We start from the raw sequence: 16,805 nt of genomic DNA on the forward strand, positions 1-16,805 counted from the left end.
AGTTTTTTCCTCTGGCTGGACGGCTGGATCTTGATGCCGGACACCTCACGCCTGCCACCTAACGGCCACTACGGGATGAGCTGCCAGGCATGGTGGCTGTTGACAGGGTCTGTCCGGTCAGACGTCTGTCCTGGACACTGGGACTGTGGCCGAAGTCAGGACATTGCTGCGTCCTTTCCACCGCGCCAAGCAGCCCCCCCTTTGCCTGGCCGTGTCCCGGACCCCACAGCACCCCGCTGGGTCCCAGTCACCATCCCTGCCACCTGCAACCCTCTCCTCCCACCCAGGCCAGACCTTGCCCTCTCCCCACAAGTGTCCCCCCTCGGTGAGGGCTCTGCCTCCGTCCTCCATCCTCCAGCGGTGCTGGGGCCCTTCTGGAGCGAGCAGGGGCAGTCAGGGTTAAATGCTCTCTGCTTTCTCTCCATCCCGGCTCGGGGCAGTGAGGCTGGGCACCCGCCGGCTGAGTGCACCGGTCCAGGTGTAGGATGTCTGAACACAAACAACATTAGCAATTGTAAGAGAGAGAAGCAGGGGCCGAGCTGGGAGAAACTCAGAGCCTCAGCTGCGGTGGCTTGGAGCACAACGCCAAAGCCGGACCCCTCCTGAGACAGCTTATCTCGAGACACTAATGTTTAATTTCCGCCACCTTTTGCCTCCCCCTCCCCCCCCCACCTTCATGTCTGCTCGGGCTGGGGGAGCTCCAGCTCTGCCCTCCATCTGTTTCCCTCCACTTCTGGAAACCAGTCCTCACTTGACACCCAAGCTGCCTCCCGAAGGAGTGCAGGGCTCCCCCTCAGCCCAGCTGGCCCCCCTCGAGCCCCCTGCGCCCAGCCCTGGCCGGCAGAGAGGGCAGAGCTCAGCGTCCCGTCCCCCCCCTCCCGCAGCGCAGCACTGAGCGATGGGCGAAACCTGGCCTGCGCCCAGGCGCTGGCCCCAGGCCCGCCAAAGTGCGAGGGCGCCTGGTTGCCACCCGAGGTGCGATGTATGGCCTGGCCATTATGGTACGGCGCGGGTCAGCCCTCCCCTTTCCTCCCGCTGGAGGCTGTCTTGGCAGCTCCCCCGCTCTTTTGGCAGAGATGCACCAGAATTGGAGAGAGCAGCAAGGGAGAGAAATTAAAAAAAGGGGAAAAAAATACAGCCCAATAGCCTGGAGAGGCTTGTGTGTTTGCCCTTTCGTCATGACGTAGTGTCCTGTGCCTCTCTCTCCCCCCTTCTCTCACTCGTTTTCCCCTCCCTCCTTCCAACCCCCACCCCCCTTCCCCTCACATCCTTGGAAGCAACAATTAAGCAGCTCTGGGATAAAACACACTGACTGCGAGAGCACGGGGGCATTGCTTCAAGAGATGGCAAGGCAGCCAGCTGCACCCCTCTTTCCCGGAGTCCTCCTCCTCTTCTCCATCCTCCCGGCTTCTCAGCAAGGAGGTAAGGAAAGAAAAGACTCCTTTCCCTTAACCCCAGAGCGCGCTTTTGTGGAGAGCCCGGGACTGCTCCGCAGGGACCTCCATGGGCACCAGGGCTCAGGCACTGCGCCTGTGGCCGAGGGGGGAAACCTGCGTCCTGCCTCAGCCACAGGTGGTCACGGCCAGGGCCGCGTCTCCCCGGGGAGGGACAGGCATCTCCCGTCCTGCCTTTAGGGACCTCCCGGCCACCCCAAGGTGGGAGGTGTCCTCGGGCAGCCCCTCTGGGTGCCACCGGGTGCCCTCCTCCCCAGACAGCTCTTGCCCCCCCCCAGTCCTTGACTGACGTAGCCTGGTGGGTCTCACCAGAGGAGGGGTGACACACCACTGTCTGGGAATGGCACTGGTGGATGAAGCACTTGTCAGGGGAGGCTCTGAGGTGCTGTTTCCTGCCAAGTGCGCTGCGTTCCGAGACACGCTCACAGCCCGCAGGGAGAGCGGAGGGCAGGGCGGATGGGGATGGCTGCCAAGCTGCGACAGGGACTAGAGAGGGTGAGGGGCTGGGGGAGCGCGTGTCCATCACCCCCCCCCCCCCCAGTTTGATCACTGTATGAGAGCTGGACAGGGCGGTCGGGGTGTACATGCTCGTGTGTGTGTGTGTGTGTGTGCATCCCGCAGTCGATGTGTGTGAGCTGCCGCGCAGTGTGTGGCCGTGACAAAGCCTGCAGCCGTTGCTGGTTGTATTAGTGTGTCTGCAGAGCAGCAAGACCTGTCCAGATTGTGGGCTTTTGGTGCTCAGGGCAGCCCCTGCACCAGTCTACTTCTGCATGCATCCCCGGTGGCTGTGTATTTGTGCGTATTCCCTGGTGTACGCACAGTTCATGCGAGTGAGCGCGACACGCGCCTTGCATGAGTGTGAGCTGGTCCCTGAAATGGCAGCATCACCCATAGGGACCGTGTGACACCTCCAGAGCATGCACGCGTATGCACGGGCAACGAAACTGTTCCCGGTGCCGTGGTGGGTGGGTGAACACACTGTGCACCAGTGTACACACACCCCCTGCGTCACACCACGCTGCGTGATGAAGGTCGCAGCCAGCCCGCTCAGCAGGTGCCCGCCTGTGGGACAGCTCGTGTTTGGTGGTCGGCCATGTGCAGGCACAGGGGAGACCAGTCCATGCACCACGGCGTGTGCTCAACCTGCGCTAGTCACACTGTGTGGGAGTTTCCTAGTCTGTAGTGAGCAGCGTGCAAAAGAGCCCAGGGAGCACTGTGCTTTAGAGCAAAACCCATTTGTTTCGCCGGGCTTGTGTCCTGGAGCAGTCAATGAACCACTGCAGAGAAAGGCAGAGAAATGCAGAGCACTGCTCAAAACACAGATTTATAGGATGCTGCATTGGCAAAACTGGGCAAGGAGCTGTGAGGCGGGCAGACAGCATGGTTAAGGATGGGAGGCCAGAGATGAGACAGTCAGCTCTGGAGAGCCAGGCGGCCATCTAGCTTTACAGGGGACAGTGCCCTGTCATGTGCACAGGGCTTGCGCTAGGGAGAGTGCGCGATGCACTGCCAAAGGGGAAGATCTGAACAGTATCGTCAACCGGGTCAGTGCCAAAGCCATTGCTGTGTGGGACCAGCTTCTCAGCGAAAGGGGGCAGAGGACAGAATACCAGGGGCAGCAGCAGGCACTGCCAGGGCTGCATGTGGGAGCAGGCAAGTGCTGGCTTGGAAGGCACCCTCTTCCCCAGGGCAGAATCCTCAGGGCTGCTCTCTGCAGTCAGCAGCTTTTTCGTGCCAGTTCCCTGGCGCGCCCTGCTCTGACCCAGTGCTGCGATTTCCCAGGACCCCAACTGCTGGCTGGTTTGCCTCTGGCTGAGCAGGCGGTGTGGCTCCGGAGTGGTGCCAAGACAGGCGGCTCCCTGTAAAGCCGAGCCGCCGTCTGTGCCTGATCCTGGATAGCTGCAGCTCAGGGACCCGTGGCCAGGGTCAGAGTGCCATCCTCGATGGGATTCGGATCGTTCCTGGGCACTTGCCACCGCTCAGAGTGATACTTCATGCTGGCTTATTTAACCACGGTGGCTTTGCTCACCAGTTTGCAAGCATTTGCCAGTTGGGACAATCCCAGGAAAGTTTTGGCTCTGCGGCAAGATCCTGCAGGAGTTTTTGACTGTTTTGGGGCTTCTGGCCCCACTCCAGTTCCTGGCTTGCTCTCAGGGTAGTTTGCTGGTCTGGGGAGGCAGCTCACAGAAGAGCTGGCCCTGGCCCTGGACACCATCCCAGTGCTGATGGGGACATCAGGGGACACTCTTCCATGGAGGAGTGACCTGTGTCTCTGCAGCCTGGCATGCTGCAAGTCAGGCAGGCTCAGCCGTGCTCCCTGCTCTGCCAGCTTGCATTGAGGCCAAGCTGGGGCAGAGGCATGTCTGGTGGCATGGGGGAGTGATGATGCACCTACAAGGGTGCTCTGAGGTGTATCCACACAGAGGTGGCTCAGGGCAGCACCTGCAAGCGGTGTCGGTGGACTGTCCCTTGTGGTACCTCCAGACCAGCCTAGATGTGAGCCAGACAGAAGAAAAGACCCTTGAGAGATCCCAGGGTTAGGAGAGGGAGAAAGGGGCAGCCTCATTGCACATGAGCAGACCATTTCTGGCAGAGATGCCATATCCCAAGCCGGTGGGGCAACTCTATCTGAGCAGTGCCTGCCTGTGGAGGAGCTGAGCCCTGGGCTTTCAGCTGCCTGGGACCGGTTGTAGTTGGGAAGCTCCCTGGCCTGGATGTCCGGGCAGTGAGTTGGACTCTGGCCCTGCCTGCTTTGCAGGCTCCCTGGAGTGCAGATGTGTACAGGACACTGTGGAGGAGCTTCACGGCCTCATGGGCTGGAACTGGGCCCCCATATGGAGAAGGTACATTTCCTCTAAAAGGTGCCAAATCCAGCACTCCTCAGCATTTGGAGAGAGGTATCTGTCCTTCAGGACTTTCCATGCCAGGGGCACAGGGATGCCCCCAGACAGGGACACTGGCCATCCTCAGAGAGGACAGAGACACCATGGGGTGTCCCAGCCCACTGGGCTCCGGGGCCACAGGGGGAAACTCAGGTGCAGCAGACAGACTGACAATGTGTGTGTTGGTATACTGGCCTCCAACAGGGCATTGTGGCCCTCCTGAAGATCGTGTGAAGATACAAAAGTCAGTCAAGAGTCCCAAAGCTGCTTTGGTCTCCTCCAGGCTTGGCTCCCAGTAAGGCGATTAGTGCAGGTTCTTGGAGGAGAGTCATTCTGTGACCACCATATGCCCAGAAAGCAGCTCTGGGGCACGCATCAGATCATGAGAGGGAAACTGGTCCAGTGCTGGGATTGCCGAGAGCCTTTCAGCTCCTGATGCCATTCTCCTCAGCTGTGTAGGCCAGGGGGCAAGGGGTAGGAAGCCATCCTGCCATCTCCAAGCTGCCTCAATCGTGGGCACCCCGAGCACAGTCCTCCCCTCCTGGCATCTCTTGCAGGCCAGCCTGGGAGGGCATCTCCCCTTCCCAGCACAACACCTCCTGGAGACACCGGCCTGGGGGGGCTGCTCCCTCAGCAAATAACTTGCAGGGTGCAGCTTGTTCACAAGGGAGGTTTCAGTACTCAGAAATGAAAGCTGAAGCTTTTGGGGTTGGGCACAAGCCAGGCTCTTAAACGCATCTCTCCCCACTCCCCCTGTTAGGCACTCACCCCTGGCTGGTTTCCCGAGCTGCTACCAGTGGGCTCGGGTCAGGACACATCTCGGGTTCAAAGCGTGCCGGGCAGTTGCCTGGAGATCACATGTTTCCAAAACTGATTCCCCCAGAAAAGAAAACAGAAATGTGAGGAAAGAGGGAAATATCTCCAGCAGTTACTTGCTGAGCCTCCTTCAGGAATGATTTCACGCATGCACAGAAAGGACAGTGAGGTCTGCTGACGAATCGGATGTTTGGCTGCCTAGCTCGGGTGTGATGAGGGCTTTAGCGTCAGAACTGAGGCTGTGCACTAATGTCCTATGGTGGATGTTTCAGCCTGTTCTCATCTCTCTAAAGAGAGGAAAATAAGATGTTGACCCCAGAAAACATCTGTATTTCTTATTCGTAAAGAAATCTGCAAGTCATCATGCAGATAGTAAAAATAGTGGAGATAATAGCGTTGTGCAGATAATAGAATTAATGATCAAATGATAGAGAGCGCTATGGAAGAAAAAGTCCATGTTTTAGAAAAAAGTCTCCATGCCAGATCCTGAAATACTTCCATGCCTTAAGCCTTAATGCAGCTAGCACAACACATTCAGATGCAAATCCTCCTGCCTCTGAACTGAGAAGAAAGTTCCCCCTGGTGCTGCTGACTAGCCCAGTGCTTGTCAGGTCTGTGAACTTACTAGCCAGCCACCGTGCCAAGACGTGACCACAATCCTGAATATCACTGACAGAGTGGAGAACACAGGAAGACCTGTGTCTGACTCCTTTACTGCAGCACTGGAGGTACCTGGCTCTCTCTAGGAGGGAAGATATAGAGAAATGCTCTCTTCCCAAAGTCCCAGGCAGGCTCGGTCCATGGATAGAAAAAAATGCAGAAATCCGTCAGTCCTGGAAGAGCTGTGACTCAGTTCCTTCCTTCCCAGACATGCCAAGGGAAGAGGGGATGGAGAGGCCAAAGGGAGAGCGCACAATGCCAAGGATTAGATCCCTGAGAGGTGCTACACTGAGGGACTACCTCCTGCCTGCAGCCAGGAAAGAGGTCCAAGACTGGGCTCTGGTAAAAGACTGGGCTTAGAGGTGTATGATAAGCATGGCCATGTGAACACAACCCAGACACCAGGTGGAGGAAAGAAGGACAATTCCTATAGCTTGGTGTGGCCTTGGAGAGCCCAGCGATGCAGCCAGAACAGGAAGCAAGGACTGCCTTGAACACCAGAGCTGTGGTGGCTCTGCCAATCGGTGGGATTGGCAACACTGGGCCAAATTTGGCTGTTGAGCCTGGTCCTTGGCCTGAGACATGTGTGGGTCAGAGACCTCCCTGTGACATCTGGCAGCCAGAGCACTGCCTCCCTATTGGGAAGAGCACCCGGCTCTGTGGGGCTCCTGAGGACCAGCTCTCAATGCCAGCAAAGAGGGCCCATGCGAGCTTGTAAAAGAGTCATTATAACTGTGACACCAAGTGCAGAGCTGACCACATTTGGCATCAGAGCTGGTCTTGTTAAGCCAGGGAGAACCAGCAAGGGGAGAGCAGGCTTCTGCAATGCTCCTGAGCAAACCCATCATGTCCTCAAACCTAGAACGGCCTCCCTAGCACAGACATCCTGCTGCCCCCCCTGCCAAGACCGTGGCAATCCAGGCTTGCGTCAAGGCTTGCTGTCCCCCTCAGTCTCCTGATCTGGGCAGGGAGGGGGCTAGTGAGGCTGAAGCTGATGAACACCTGGCCACTGGCACTGTGAGGCAGCCATGTCCTCTTTAACTCTCCAAAACATGCATACCTCCCACAAATCAAGGTGCTGGGATGAGCACAGAGTCTTGGCCCTCGGCAAGAGTCAGGACAATGTCTGGGAGATGCTTCCCACGAGACCCAGGCTGCCGGAGGCCACCGCTGTGCTCTCCGGGGCTATGGAGGTAGGGATGGTGAGACCACAGCAGCCGCAACTGGGGAACCTCTCTGGCAGGGGCCACAAGTGCCCAGGCAGGCAGGAGCTGTGGCCTCAGACAAACACCCAGGGAAGGAGAGCTGCAGCCCCAAGGTGGTGTCACCTGGACTGTTCTTATGTCCCTGTGCACCCTAGGGAGGCTATGGGCCATTTGGGCCTCCAACCTCATTCTGGCTTCCCCTCAAGGTCTCTGACCAGCCAGCGATGGGGAAGAGGGACAAAGGGGTAAGAGCTGAGCTGAGCTCAGCACCTGGGTCTTCAGCGTGCCTGGCTCTGCATTCCCAGCACCATCCCAGCACCAGCCTGGTGACAGCAGGGCCCTAGCCTGGCCCAGCGAACGAGGCCACGAGGCTTGGGGGCACTGCGGGGAGCTGAGCACAGCTGGAGGAGCCCCGCTGGTGGGGACCCTTCTGCTTTGCGGGGGACAGCTGATGGCCTTGGGCATCCTGCTCCCTGAGCGTGTTTATGGCTCCTGGCTGTCCCGATAGCTCTCGCTCCCAGCGGCGGCGGAGCATCCCACGCAGCCAGCCGCAGTCTTCCCTTCCCAGCATGACGGGTGGGGGAGGGCGGGTGACGTGTGGACACTTCCAGTTTGTTTGGAAACAAGCAAAAAGCTGGGATTTGTTTTTCCGAGCTTGGGGGGGGTGGGGGGATGGGGATGTGCTGGGAAAAGGAGCGTGCTTCTTAAATCCTGGCCAGCTGCCTCCCTCGGCAGGGCAGGGCTGTGCCGGGCTGTGTCGGTGGGGCGAGACGGCCATCCAGACAGCGGGGCAGAGCAATGACTGAGTGCATGCCTTTGGCTTGCTGGAGCATGTTATCAGCCCCAAATTCCACTCAAAGTGAGATCAGCTGTTTGAAGGCTGGACTTAATCCCTGGCCCTGGAGGGCTCAGCCCAGCGCTAGCCACTCTGGGCAGCCCTCACTAGCAGGATAGAGACTCTCTGGACTTGGAGCTGTTGGGGTCCCAGGCCAGCTGGGGTGGTCCCTGGCTGCCCCATAGGTAGCCAGGAGCCCTGGGAAGCAGCTTTGGGGTCACATAGCCAAGTCTTGCTCTTTTGCATCCTTGGGGTACGTGTAGGTGTCATGGGGACAGTGGCACAGGTTGGAGGGGTGAGTCCTGGGCACTGTGTCACAGACACAGCACTGTGCATGCACATGTGAATGCCTGATGCAGCTGTTCCCTTTGTGTGGGAATCCTGATGTGTCCTCTGCATGTGTCCTCACATGTCCTCTGTGTGTGTATCCTGACACACACCTTCTGCATGTGTGTGAATCCTAGTGTGTGTGTGTGTGTATCCTGACATGTCCTCTGCATATTTGCATGTATCCTGACACACGTGTCCTATGCGTGCCTATCCTGATGCCTGTGCTGTGCAGCTGTGTGCATCCTGACACCTATTCTGCACGTGTGTGTATCTGACACAGGTGTCCTGTGTGTGTATCCTGACATGTGTCCTATGCACATGTGTCTTGACTCCTGTGACATGCATGTGTATATATGCTGACACGTGCCCTCTGTGTGTGTGTGTTTATGTGTATCCTGACACCCATTCTCTCTGCACGGCTGAGTTGGGAGTCCAGCTGGACCCTGTCACAGGTACCCCACATGGTGCAGAGACACATGTGAGCTGAGGCAAGGAGGTGCTGAGCTGTCAGGGGGTGCCAGGAGTGGGCACAGGGCTATGGGGAAGCCCTATTAGCACCACATCTGGTGGGTGCTAGGAGAAGAGATAAGCAGCAAAATGTGAGCCCCCACCCTGCCAAGCCAGCTCTGCTACCCAGGCCCCTGCTCAGCACCTGCATTCTCCATTGGCCACCCTGCCCTGGCCACCTGGACACTGTGGCCAGCTGGTGCCAGGGGCTGTGCCACCTGCGTGTGCCTCCAGGGTCCCCTGTCAGCCTGGCTGGGGAGCTGGGGAAGTTGCTGCTGCCCTGGAGCAGGGGACCAGGTCTGTGTTACTGTGGGGCTCTCAGCACCCATCCTCTGTGAGCTCTGTCACCTCTGCCCGGGACAGGCAGGAGAGCTGGGTGCAGACTGCCACAGCGGGGCTGGCTACACTTAGCTCCAGCAATCCCCAGTGTCCAAAGCCACAGTGTCCAAACCCTGCAGTGCCCAAATCCTCCTGTAGCCTCATTCCAAACCCTACAGCACTACCAACCCTATTGCATATCCTACAGCACTGCCAGCCCCGCTGCCAGCCTTGCTGCCCACCCTATCGCACTGACAACCCCACTGCCAACCTCATGGCAAACCCTACCGCATGCAAATTTCACAGCACTGCAGATCCCATCCCCAATCTCACAGCACTGCAAACCCAATCACATACCTTGCAGCACCTCTAACACTGCTGCCAACCCCACCAATAACCTCACAGCACAGCAAACTCCATGGTACCACCCCCCCCACACACACCCCACAGTGCTGAAAACCCCACAGCTCTTCAATCTCCACTGTAAGCCCCACTGCGAAACCCTCAGTGCCAAAACCCCACTGCCCCAAAGTACTCCCAGTACTGTGAACCCACCGAGAACCTGAGAGTGCCCCCCACCCCACCGTACCTCACTGCCAACCCCATTGTAAACCCCACAGCACACCTAACTCCACACCATCACTTACACCCCACCAGAAATCCCACTGTGAATCTACAACAAAGCAAGCCCTACTGCAAATCTCATTGAAACCCCCTTCCCCCACCAGCCACCTCCACAGTGCCAAAAAGCCCAACAAAAAGCAAAGTACCCCCCTGCATTGCAACCTGTTTGTACTGCAAACCCGCCTGCAGAGGAATCCCCCTCCAGTCTCTACCCCATCCAGGAACCTCATGGAACAGGCTGGACCATCCAGGTAATTGCCTGGTGGCCTGCAGGAGACAGACAGGATCAAGACCAACAGCCCCCAAAACATTCCCATGGTGTCTGAGCATGAGTTCTGAGCACAAGTGCTGTTGAAACCAGTGGGAACTGGGAGCTTATCTCAGTGTTGCAGAGATGGCTAGAAGGACGTGGGCCCAGCAGGAAGTGGTTTTGGTGGGTCTCAGTGCCATCTCCTCATCCAAAACGCCAGCCCTCCCAGCTTGAGCCCAGGAGGGTCTTCCCACTCACAGTCCAGCAGGCAGGGCTGGCAGCCAGCATGTGTGTGGGACAGCCACATCTCCCTGCCTGCTCCCTGCAGAGTTGCCCAAGCTTGAGGGGGACCCACGTGGGCTGTGGGGATTAACTGGGATGACTCCCATGTTTGAGTACTGTAGGGCCTGAATCCATTCCCTCCAGGGCCATGTGAAGCTGAAAGAAGGTGGGAGATGGCTCTAGGTGTGTAACAGGACTGGCTATCAGGGGCAGAGCTGGATGCTAGCCAGACCTGCTCAGTGCCTGGCCCAGTCTCCCTCGCACCCTTAAGGGACCTGTGCCATGTCTTGCTGACACCTCCACTGAGCTGTTTGCCCTGGCTCCCAGCTGGGGCAGCTCCTGTCCCCATCATCACTAGAGAAACTAAGGTGCAAGGAAAGGCAGGGACCTGCCCTTGATCCCTCACCCTGGAGCTGTGTATCACATCCGATCTGGAGAGAGCAGCTCCCCTGTCCCAGGGAAGTGCCACCGACCTCGACCTACTGGAGGCATAAATCCCTGGGGGGCTTTTAATGACTGCTTCTTCTCTTGCAGGTGTCCCTGGTGCTATCCCTGGAGGGGGAATCCCAGGAGGAGGCTTTTTCCCAGGTAAGGGGGACCCAGGCACTGCAGCAGAGCGAGGAGCAGGCAATGCTGGGGGGAGGCATCTCCCTGCTTGGAAGGATGAGGCAGCATCCCCAGGGCAAGTCCTTGTGGGGACAGTAGCCAGGGCATCTCTGAACCTGAGCAAGGATGGCTGGCAGCTGCAGGGACCCTGTTTGCTCAGAGGAGCTGAGGACGCCCTGCCAAGCAGCTCGGCCCTGGGCGGCTGCCCAAGCCCCAGGCCCATGGCATAGGGGGCAGGGACTGTGTGGCTGTTCCAGGCATATGCTGGGAGTCCCTAGCCCTGGGCTGTCATCTGCACGCTGCTTGGACCTTGCCATGGGAGGCTAAGACCCAGGGCTTGTGCTTGGAGGTCACAGCCTCACTCCAATGCTCCAGCCAGGGGCTTGGGGACACCACAGGGGACACCCTATGCCTGTCATGCCCCTTGCGCCCCACTGTGCCCCCTTCCAACTCAGATCCTGTGGCATCAGCCCAAGGGGAGCCTGGCAGGGCAGTGGGGCTGGAGGGAGCTTACGGAGACCAGAGCTAAAACTGTGCCATTGTTTGCAGGTGCTGGGGTCGGAGGTTTGGGAGCAGGTGAGTACTGGGACCCCTTTGCCCATGCTACACCTGGAAGGGGAGAAGGGTGTCCCCACAAACATCGTTGCAGTGGGGGGACTCCAGGATGGGGGGTGGACACTGGCCCAGCACAGAAAGGCAGAACAAGCTCTGTGAGCTGGCAGCAAGATCTGGCCTCACTCAGCTGGGAATAATGGCTGGTCTTGCAAGGGGGCCCAGGCGAGTTCCCCCTCCCTGGACACCTGCAAAGGGGAGTTGTGTTCCAGGGAGGGATGGCTCTGACTGCTCTCCCCTCATCTCCCCTAGGACTTGGGGCTGCAGGGAAACCTCTCAAACCAGGTAGGAAGTGTTTCCTTGTCTCTCTTGCTGACTCCAGCCCAGCTGCAACAGGAGCCAAAACTCAGAAAGAAGCCATGGGGGTCGGGTTATTTCCCAGCATCTGCTGTCCTTTGTTTCTCCTGCGTGGTCAAGGCCCAAGGACTTCCCCTCCCAGGCCACGCTCTTGGCTAAGGCAAACACCAGCTTGCTGCTTTCCACTCCTGCCCCACCATCCTAACCCTTGCCAAGCTCCTGGTAGCTCTGAGGGCTCCATGTACCTCCTTTCCTCGTCTGCTGCTTTGGCAAGCTGATGCCTCCTTCCCCAGCTGATCCCAAACCCCAGGCCCCAGGTGTCCCCTGTGGCTGTGGGGCATTACAGGGCTGCTTGCTGAGTTCTTGCAGCCTGCAAACCTGCACCAAGGCTCCTCAGCTTGGGAAAGATGCAAATCCCAGTAACATGAGTTCTGCACTGACCCCAGCCCTGCCAGGAGCTGGTGCCCAGGGGAAGCTGGCAGCACCTCTGCTTGGCTGGATTCGTGGCCAGGTGACTTTTGCAAGGTTTCCCACACCCCATGCTGAGATCTGTCTGTCCCAGAAGCCGGGGGCTAGGAGGGGGCCATCGTCGGGACAAAGACGAAGTTGTAGCAGGAGGATGCACAGTTGAGGGCAGTTGGCCTCTCTGATGCACCGAGCCAGCTTCAGGGCAGGGATTGCCAGGAGGTGCTGGGGATCACTGCCCCAGCCAGCAGTGGGTAACGTGGGGCAGAGCGCAGGGCCTGGCTGCCTGGGTGCAGGTTTGGTGCTGATGGAGAAGCACCAGCCTGATGCCCATTGAGGCCTAGGTGGAGATGTTGTTTCAGACCGAGGCCGGGGTCTCTCCACCTTGCCGGGTGCCCAGGACCCTGGGGCCCAGTGCTGGTCACCTGGCCCGCCTGCCCACAGCCACCCCAGGGTGGAGGTGAGCCGTCCTCCCTCGGCCCCCGGCTGGCCCGTCTGCGCCGCAGGAGCACCAGCCCAAGGCGGGGGCCTGCAGCCTCCGTTTACTCAGATTTCAGTGTGTGGAAAGAAAAACAAGGCCCTTTATTTCTGCGTAATTAAAACCAAACGCCATGCAGCCGTGAAGCCCCAGCCGGAGCGGTGTCCGCGCCATGAGCCAAAGGCAGTGGAATTTGCGCCTGGAGGGAGCGAGCGCTGATTAGGCCCAGATGTTGGAAGGCAGTGTTGGCCGGAGCCAGAGGGACTCATTCCTCAGCCATAAACATTTCGGCTCCATCCCCTCCTAGCCCTGCAGGGTGGGGGGCAGGCGAGGGAGAGCGAAGAGGGACGGCAGCGGAGAGTGAGGCCGGGGGGTCAGGGCACTGCCAGGCAGGGATGCGTGCCATTCCCCACCCTTGTTGGGACCTGCCTTCGTCCCCCGTGCCTGCCCCCCGGCCATGGCGCCCAGGAGAGAGGGCTCTCTCACAGACCGGGATCAGCAGGGTCATGCCACAGTGCGGGTGGTTAGGTGCCCCATCGGTGCGGACAGGAAAAGTTTGCCTCTGGGAGCTCTCCGTGCACACGGGCACGCTCCCAGCTGCCCCGCTCCCAGCTGCGAGAGTCACGCACGTCCCCGGGATGAGATGGCGGCTGCGATATTGGAAGCAGGGCACTTGTGCTCAGCCAGTCCTGGTGGGGACAGCCCTTCATTTGCCTCGCGATGCTCGTCCCAGCGCTCGGCAGGGGCTCTTGGAAGACCTGAAGCCAGTCCGCCCTGCCTCATGCTTGGAGCAAGAGATTAGGCCAGCAACCTTCCCAAGTGGCTTCCAGGGAAAGCCCACAGCCAGCCATGCCAGCTGGAGACTGCAGCTGTGTTTGCACAGGACTGGCCTCAACGAGCGGAGCAAAGCCCAGGGCCTCTCCCAGCCCCTTCCTGGGTGCCGCTGCACCTGGGCTCAGCCCCAGCCCTTCCCCTTTCACCCCCTTCTCTTTCCAGGGGTCGGAGGCCTCGGGGGACTCGGCCCGCTTGGCCTGCAGCCAGGTGAGCACAGAGTGCTGGAGATCCCCAGCTGAGGACTGTCCCCAGCACTCAGCAGATGCAACGCCCCATCCCGTCCCCAGAGACCCACCCTGGGGACAGCATGTGTCCCCACCAGGTGCTCACCTAACCCTGCCTGGTGGATTCTGTCTGGGCTGGGCACCCTTGCCAGACCTGAGGGACTGGCGGCTGCCAGCAGACAGATGACTGGTCCCCCAGCATCACGACCCCACCACATCAGACCCTGTGCAACCCACAGGAAATCTGGGCCCTACTGTCCCAAGCAGCAATAGGAGAGGAGGTGGCAGGACCCAGGGTCCCCACAGGGTCTGTAGCAAAGGGACAGTGCCCACAGGTGGCCCAGCCAGTCTGCCCAGGGCTGCAGGGCACCCAGGTGTGCACAGCAGCCTGGGTGGCAGAGGCACTACTGGAGACAGGCAGGTGCAGGGGTAGGGTCAGGGACAGGCACCTGGAGGGGAGGTGGGGAGAGGTTACCCCAAATCAGCAGGGAGAGAAGTCACTTGCGCAAGCCTGGCAGACACCCCTAGAGCCAGGCTTCCAGCTCGCAGCCTGCTGCAGATACCTCCTAACAACTGCCTTGCACAGACTAACCATAGCCCCGGCATCCCCACTGCTCCCCAGGGCAGCCATGGCCTCCCCTGGCTTACCACCCATTGCCATATCCTGCGTGGAGGATGGGATACTTCTTTTCCCAGGCACTTTTCCCTGTCCACAATGCCCAGAACAGCCCAGAGGTTGAGCCAGCCTGGGAGAGTTGACACTGGAAGGCATGGGGCAGAGGAGTGCCCCACGCCCCACTGGTCTTGGCCTCCAGCTGGTCTTGAGCTCCAGGGGACTGATGCTGGTTCTCCTTCTCCACGATAGGTGCTGCAGGCCTCTTTCCAGGAGGCATCTACCCTGGCGGTGTCTTCCCTGGTGCTCCATCTGCAGCTGCTCTTAAGGCTGCTGCGAAAGCTGGTGAGTGCACGTAGCACCCTTGGAGATGCTGGCAGGCCCAGGTAGTTGGGCATGGGGCCTTGTACCAGTACCACGCACCACTTGTGCCTCCTAGTTAAGCTGTAGGGCCTGGGCAAAGCAATACCAGGCTATGACAGCCCTGAGGTTCCAGGTATCTCCTCTGAGCCTTGGCTCTTCTGGATGAGCCTGCCCTTCCCTCTGGAGGCCACAGGGACAACAGATGTGATAAAGCGTGTGGGAGGTGCTGTTCTCTCTGTTATCCCCGCCAGGGATGTGGTAGGGCAGCAGAAGTGGGCAAGCAGAGGAACCCTGGCAAATTTTTGTGTGGCAGCCATGCCAAAAAAGGGCATTGGCCAAGCGTGAACCACGAGGTAATGGAAAGCATGGAGCAAATGTTCAGCTCCCTGCCCTGGGAAGCAGGGTCCCATGCCCAGGTCTGGGAGAGACCTTTCCTCTTTGCTGGCTTGGGATGTCCCCTTCACCCCAGAGAACAGGCCTGAAATCCTTACTTCCTTCAACACATCTGGCCACTCATAGCGCAGGTGTGGGCATCTGATTCTGCAGTCTCCTCTTCCCAATGCCCCCATGTGCTGGAATTGGTGGCGTGGGTGGAGTCGGTGGTCCTGGTGGCCTTGGGGTCTCCACAGGTAGGGAATACCCTCATCCCAAGCTTGCTTGTCCCTGGGCATAGCCTTGTCTAGGGCAGACTTGTCCCTGTACCTGGAAAGGAACAGAAGCTTGTGTGACTGCTGTGGGCTGGTATTCATGGGCTCTCTGCCACCCTGCAGGTGCAGTGGTGCCCCCGGGTGGGGTGCAGCCTGGGGCTGGTGCAGCAGGGAAACCCCCCAAAGTACCAGGTAGGTGCATGGCCAAGAGCGGGCCAGGCTGCAGTGTGGAAGGGCTCTGGCCGGGTGCTCACCCCTGCTTTTCTCTTGCCTGGCAGGTGCTGGAATTCCTGGAGCATTTCCGGGTGGTGTGCTCCCCGGAGCAGGTGAGCTGGAGGGCCCTTGCATCCCACAGCAGGGCCCTTGCCTCCTACTTCTGCAGCTTGAGTTGGTGGCCTTATGGCCTGCTATCCCATGGGCTAATAGACCACCTTCCTGCCATGCCCGTGCAGACAGAGGTTCCTGCCATGCACGAGGCTGTGCACAATCCCACCACAGGCCCGGTGACTTCAGCGAGGTTGGGCCTTGCTGAGAGTTAGCTCCAAACCTCCCTGGCTCTCTGCCTGCCAGATCACTGTCCTCACAACAGCCGTGTGCAAACCAATTTGCTGAGACTGAAGCAGTATTTCTGCAGTGCCAAAGGCAGGACCTGGCGTCTCCAAAGATCTCATGCCAAACTCTGTGGGAGCAAGAGGCATTAGTGCCGGACACTTCAGAGGACTTGGCGTGGACCTTGCTAGGGATGACTTGCTCAGCCAAAGGCCGTGTGGGAAGAAGGGGAGGAGGTGGCGGGGGACAGGAATTCCTCACTGCAAAGCAATTTGGGGAGGAAAACTTGTGAAAACAAGATGTTTCGACATTGTCAGAATGGGAAGTGTGTTGCTAGTCAGGAATGCCTTTCCATGTCTGAAAATGCATGAGTTATAATGAAAGACATTTGTAAAAGGATAGAAAAAAAAAATCACTGAAAAAATCACTGAAAGACCAGGCCAAAGTGAAGCCTGTTTTTCCCTGGTTCTGTCAGGAGATCAGTGTCTGAACAGGCCGAACTTCACCTCAAGCCTGGGAGCAGCAGGAACTCGGTGCAGCAAAATGGATGGAAGGGTGGAAAATACAGCAATGGCCAGGACTTCCCCCTCTGAGAGTTGAGGGACTGGGAGCTCTGTATCCCTAAGAGGAGGCCAGGAAAGGGAAGGGTGGCCAAAAGAGTATGTTGACTGGATTTGGGACACAGTGGGCATTGTGGGCCAGGGTCCAGGAGGGCAGTTGCTCACAACAGAGTCCCAGTTTGCATGAAGCTGCTGCACCATGCCACCAGGGGCAGAGGAAATTGCCTTGGCTTGGATATACCATGGAGCTTACTTTAAAGAGTGTGATCCGCTCATGGGCTCCACATACGCAACAGGCACCCAGAGCCCCTGCAGGGCAGCCAACGGCCATCCCCAGAGCTGAGGCAACAAGAGGGCAAACACTTCCTTCCAGGAAGCCTTCCAGGAAAGCTCT

At 58.9% G+C, this 16,805-nt stretch overlaps 1 protein-coding gene across 5 annotated transcripts in view; it reads left to right on the forward strand.

The window, feature by feature from the left end:
- Positions 1-1,239: 1,239 nt before the first annotated feature.
- The window catches only part of ELN (elastin), a 33,438-nt gene continuing 17,872 nt past the window's right edge, over positions 1,240-16,805 (forward strand). For 3 of the 5 annotated variants that reach the window (XM_067309597.1, XM_067309598.1, XM_067309600.1), the window contains exons 1-8: positions 1,240-1,422; positions 10,698-10,751; positions 11,319-11,345; positions 11,634-11,666; positions 13,618-13,662; positions 14,545-14,637; positions 15,426-15,494; positions 15,581-15,628. In XM_067309597.1, the coding sequence (XP_067165698.1) occupies positions 1,344-1,422; positions 10,698-10,751; positions 11,319-11,345; positions 11,634-11,666; positions 13,618-13,662; positions 14,545-14,637; positions 15,426-15,494; positions 15,581-15,628 (448 nt within the window). In that variant the 5' untranslated portion in view covers positions 1,240-1,343. The remainder of the gene's footprint in view (positions 1,423-10,697; positions 10,752-11,318; positions 11,346-11,633; positions 11,667-13,617; positions 13,663-14,544; positions 14,638-15,425; positions 15,495-15,580; positions 15,629-16,805) is intronic. The other 2 variants (XM_067309599.1, XM_067309601.1) reach the window with 2 other exon arrangements.

Source organism: Apteryx mantelli, chromosome 22 (assembly GCF_036417845.1).
Source record: "Apteryx mantelli isolate bAptMan1 chromosome 22, bAptMan1.hap1, whole genome shotgun sequence".
Classification (NCBI taxonomy): Eukaryota; Metazoa; Chordata; class Aves; order Apterygiformes; family Apterygidae; genus Apteryx; species Apteryx mantelli.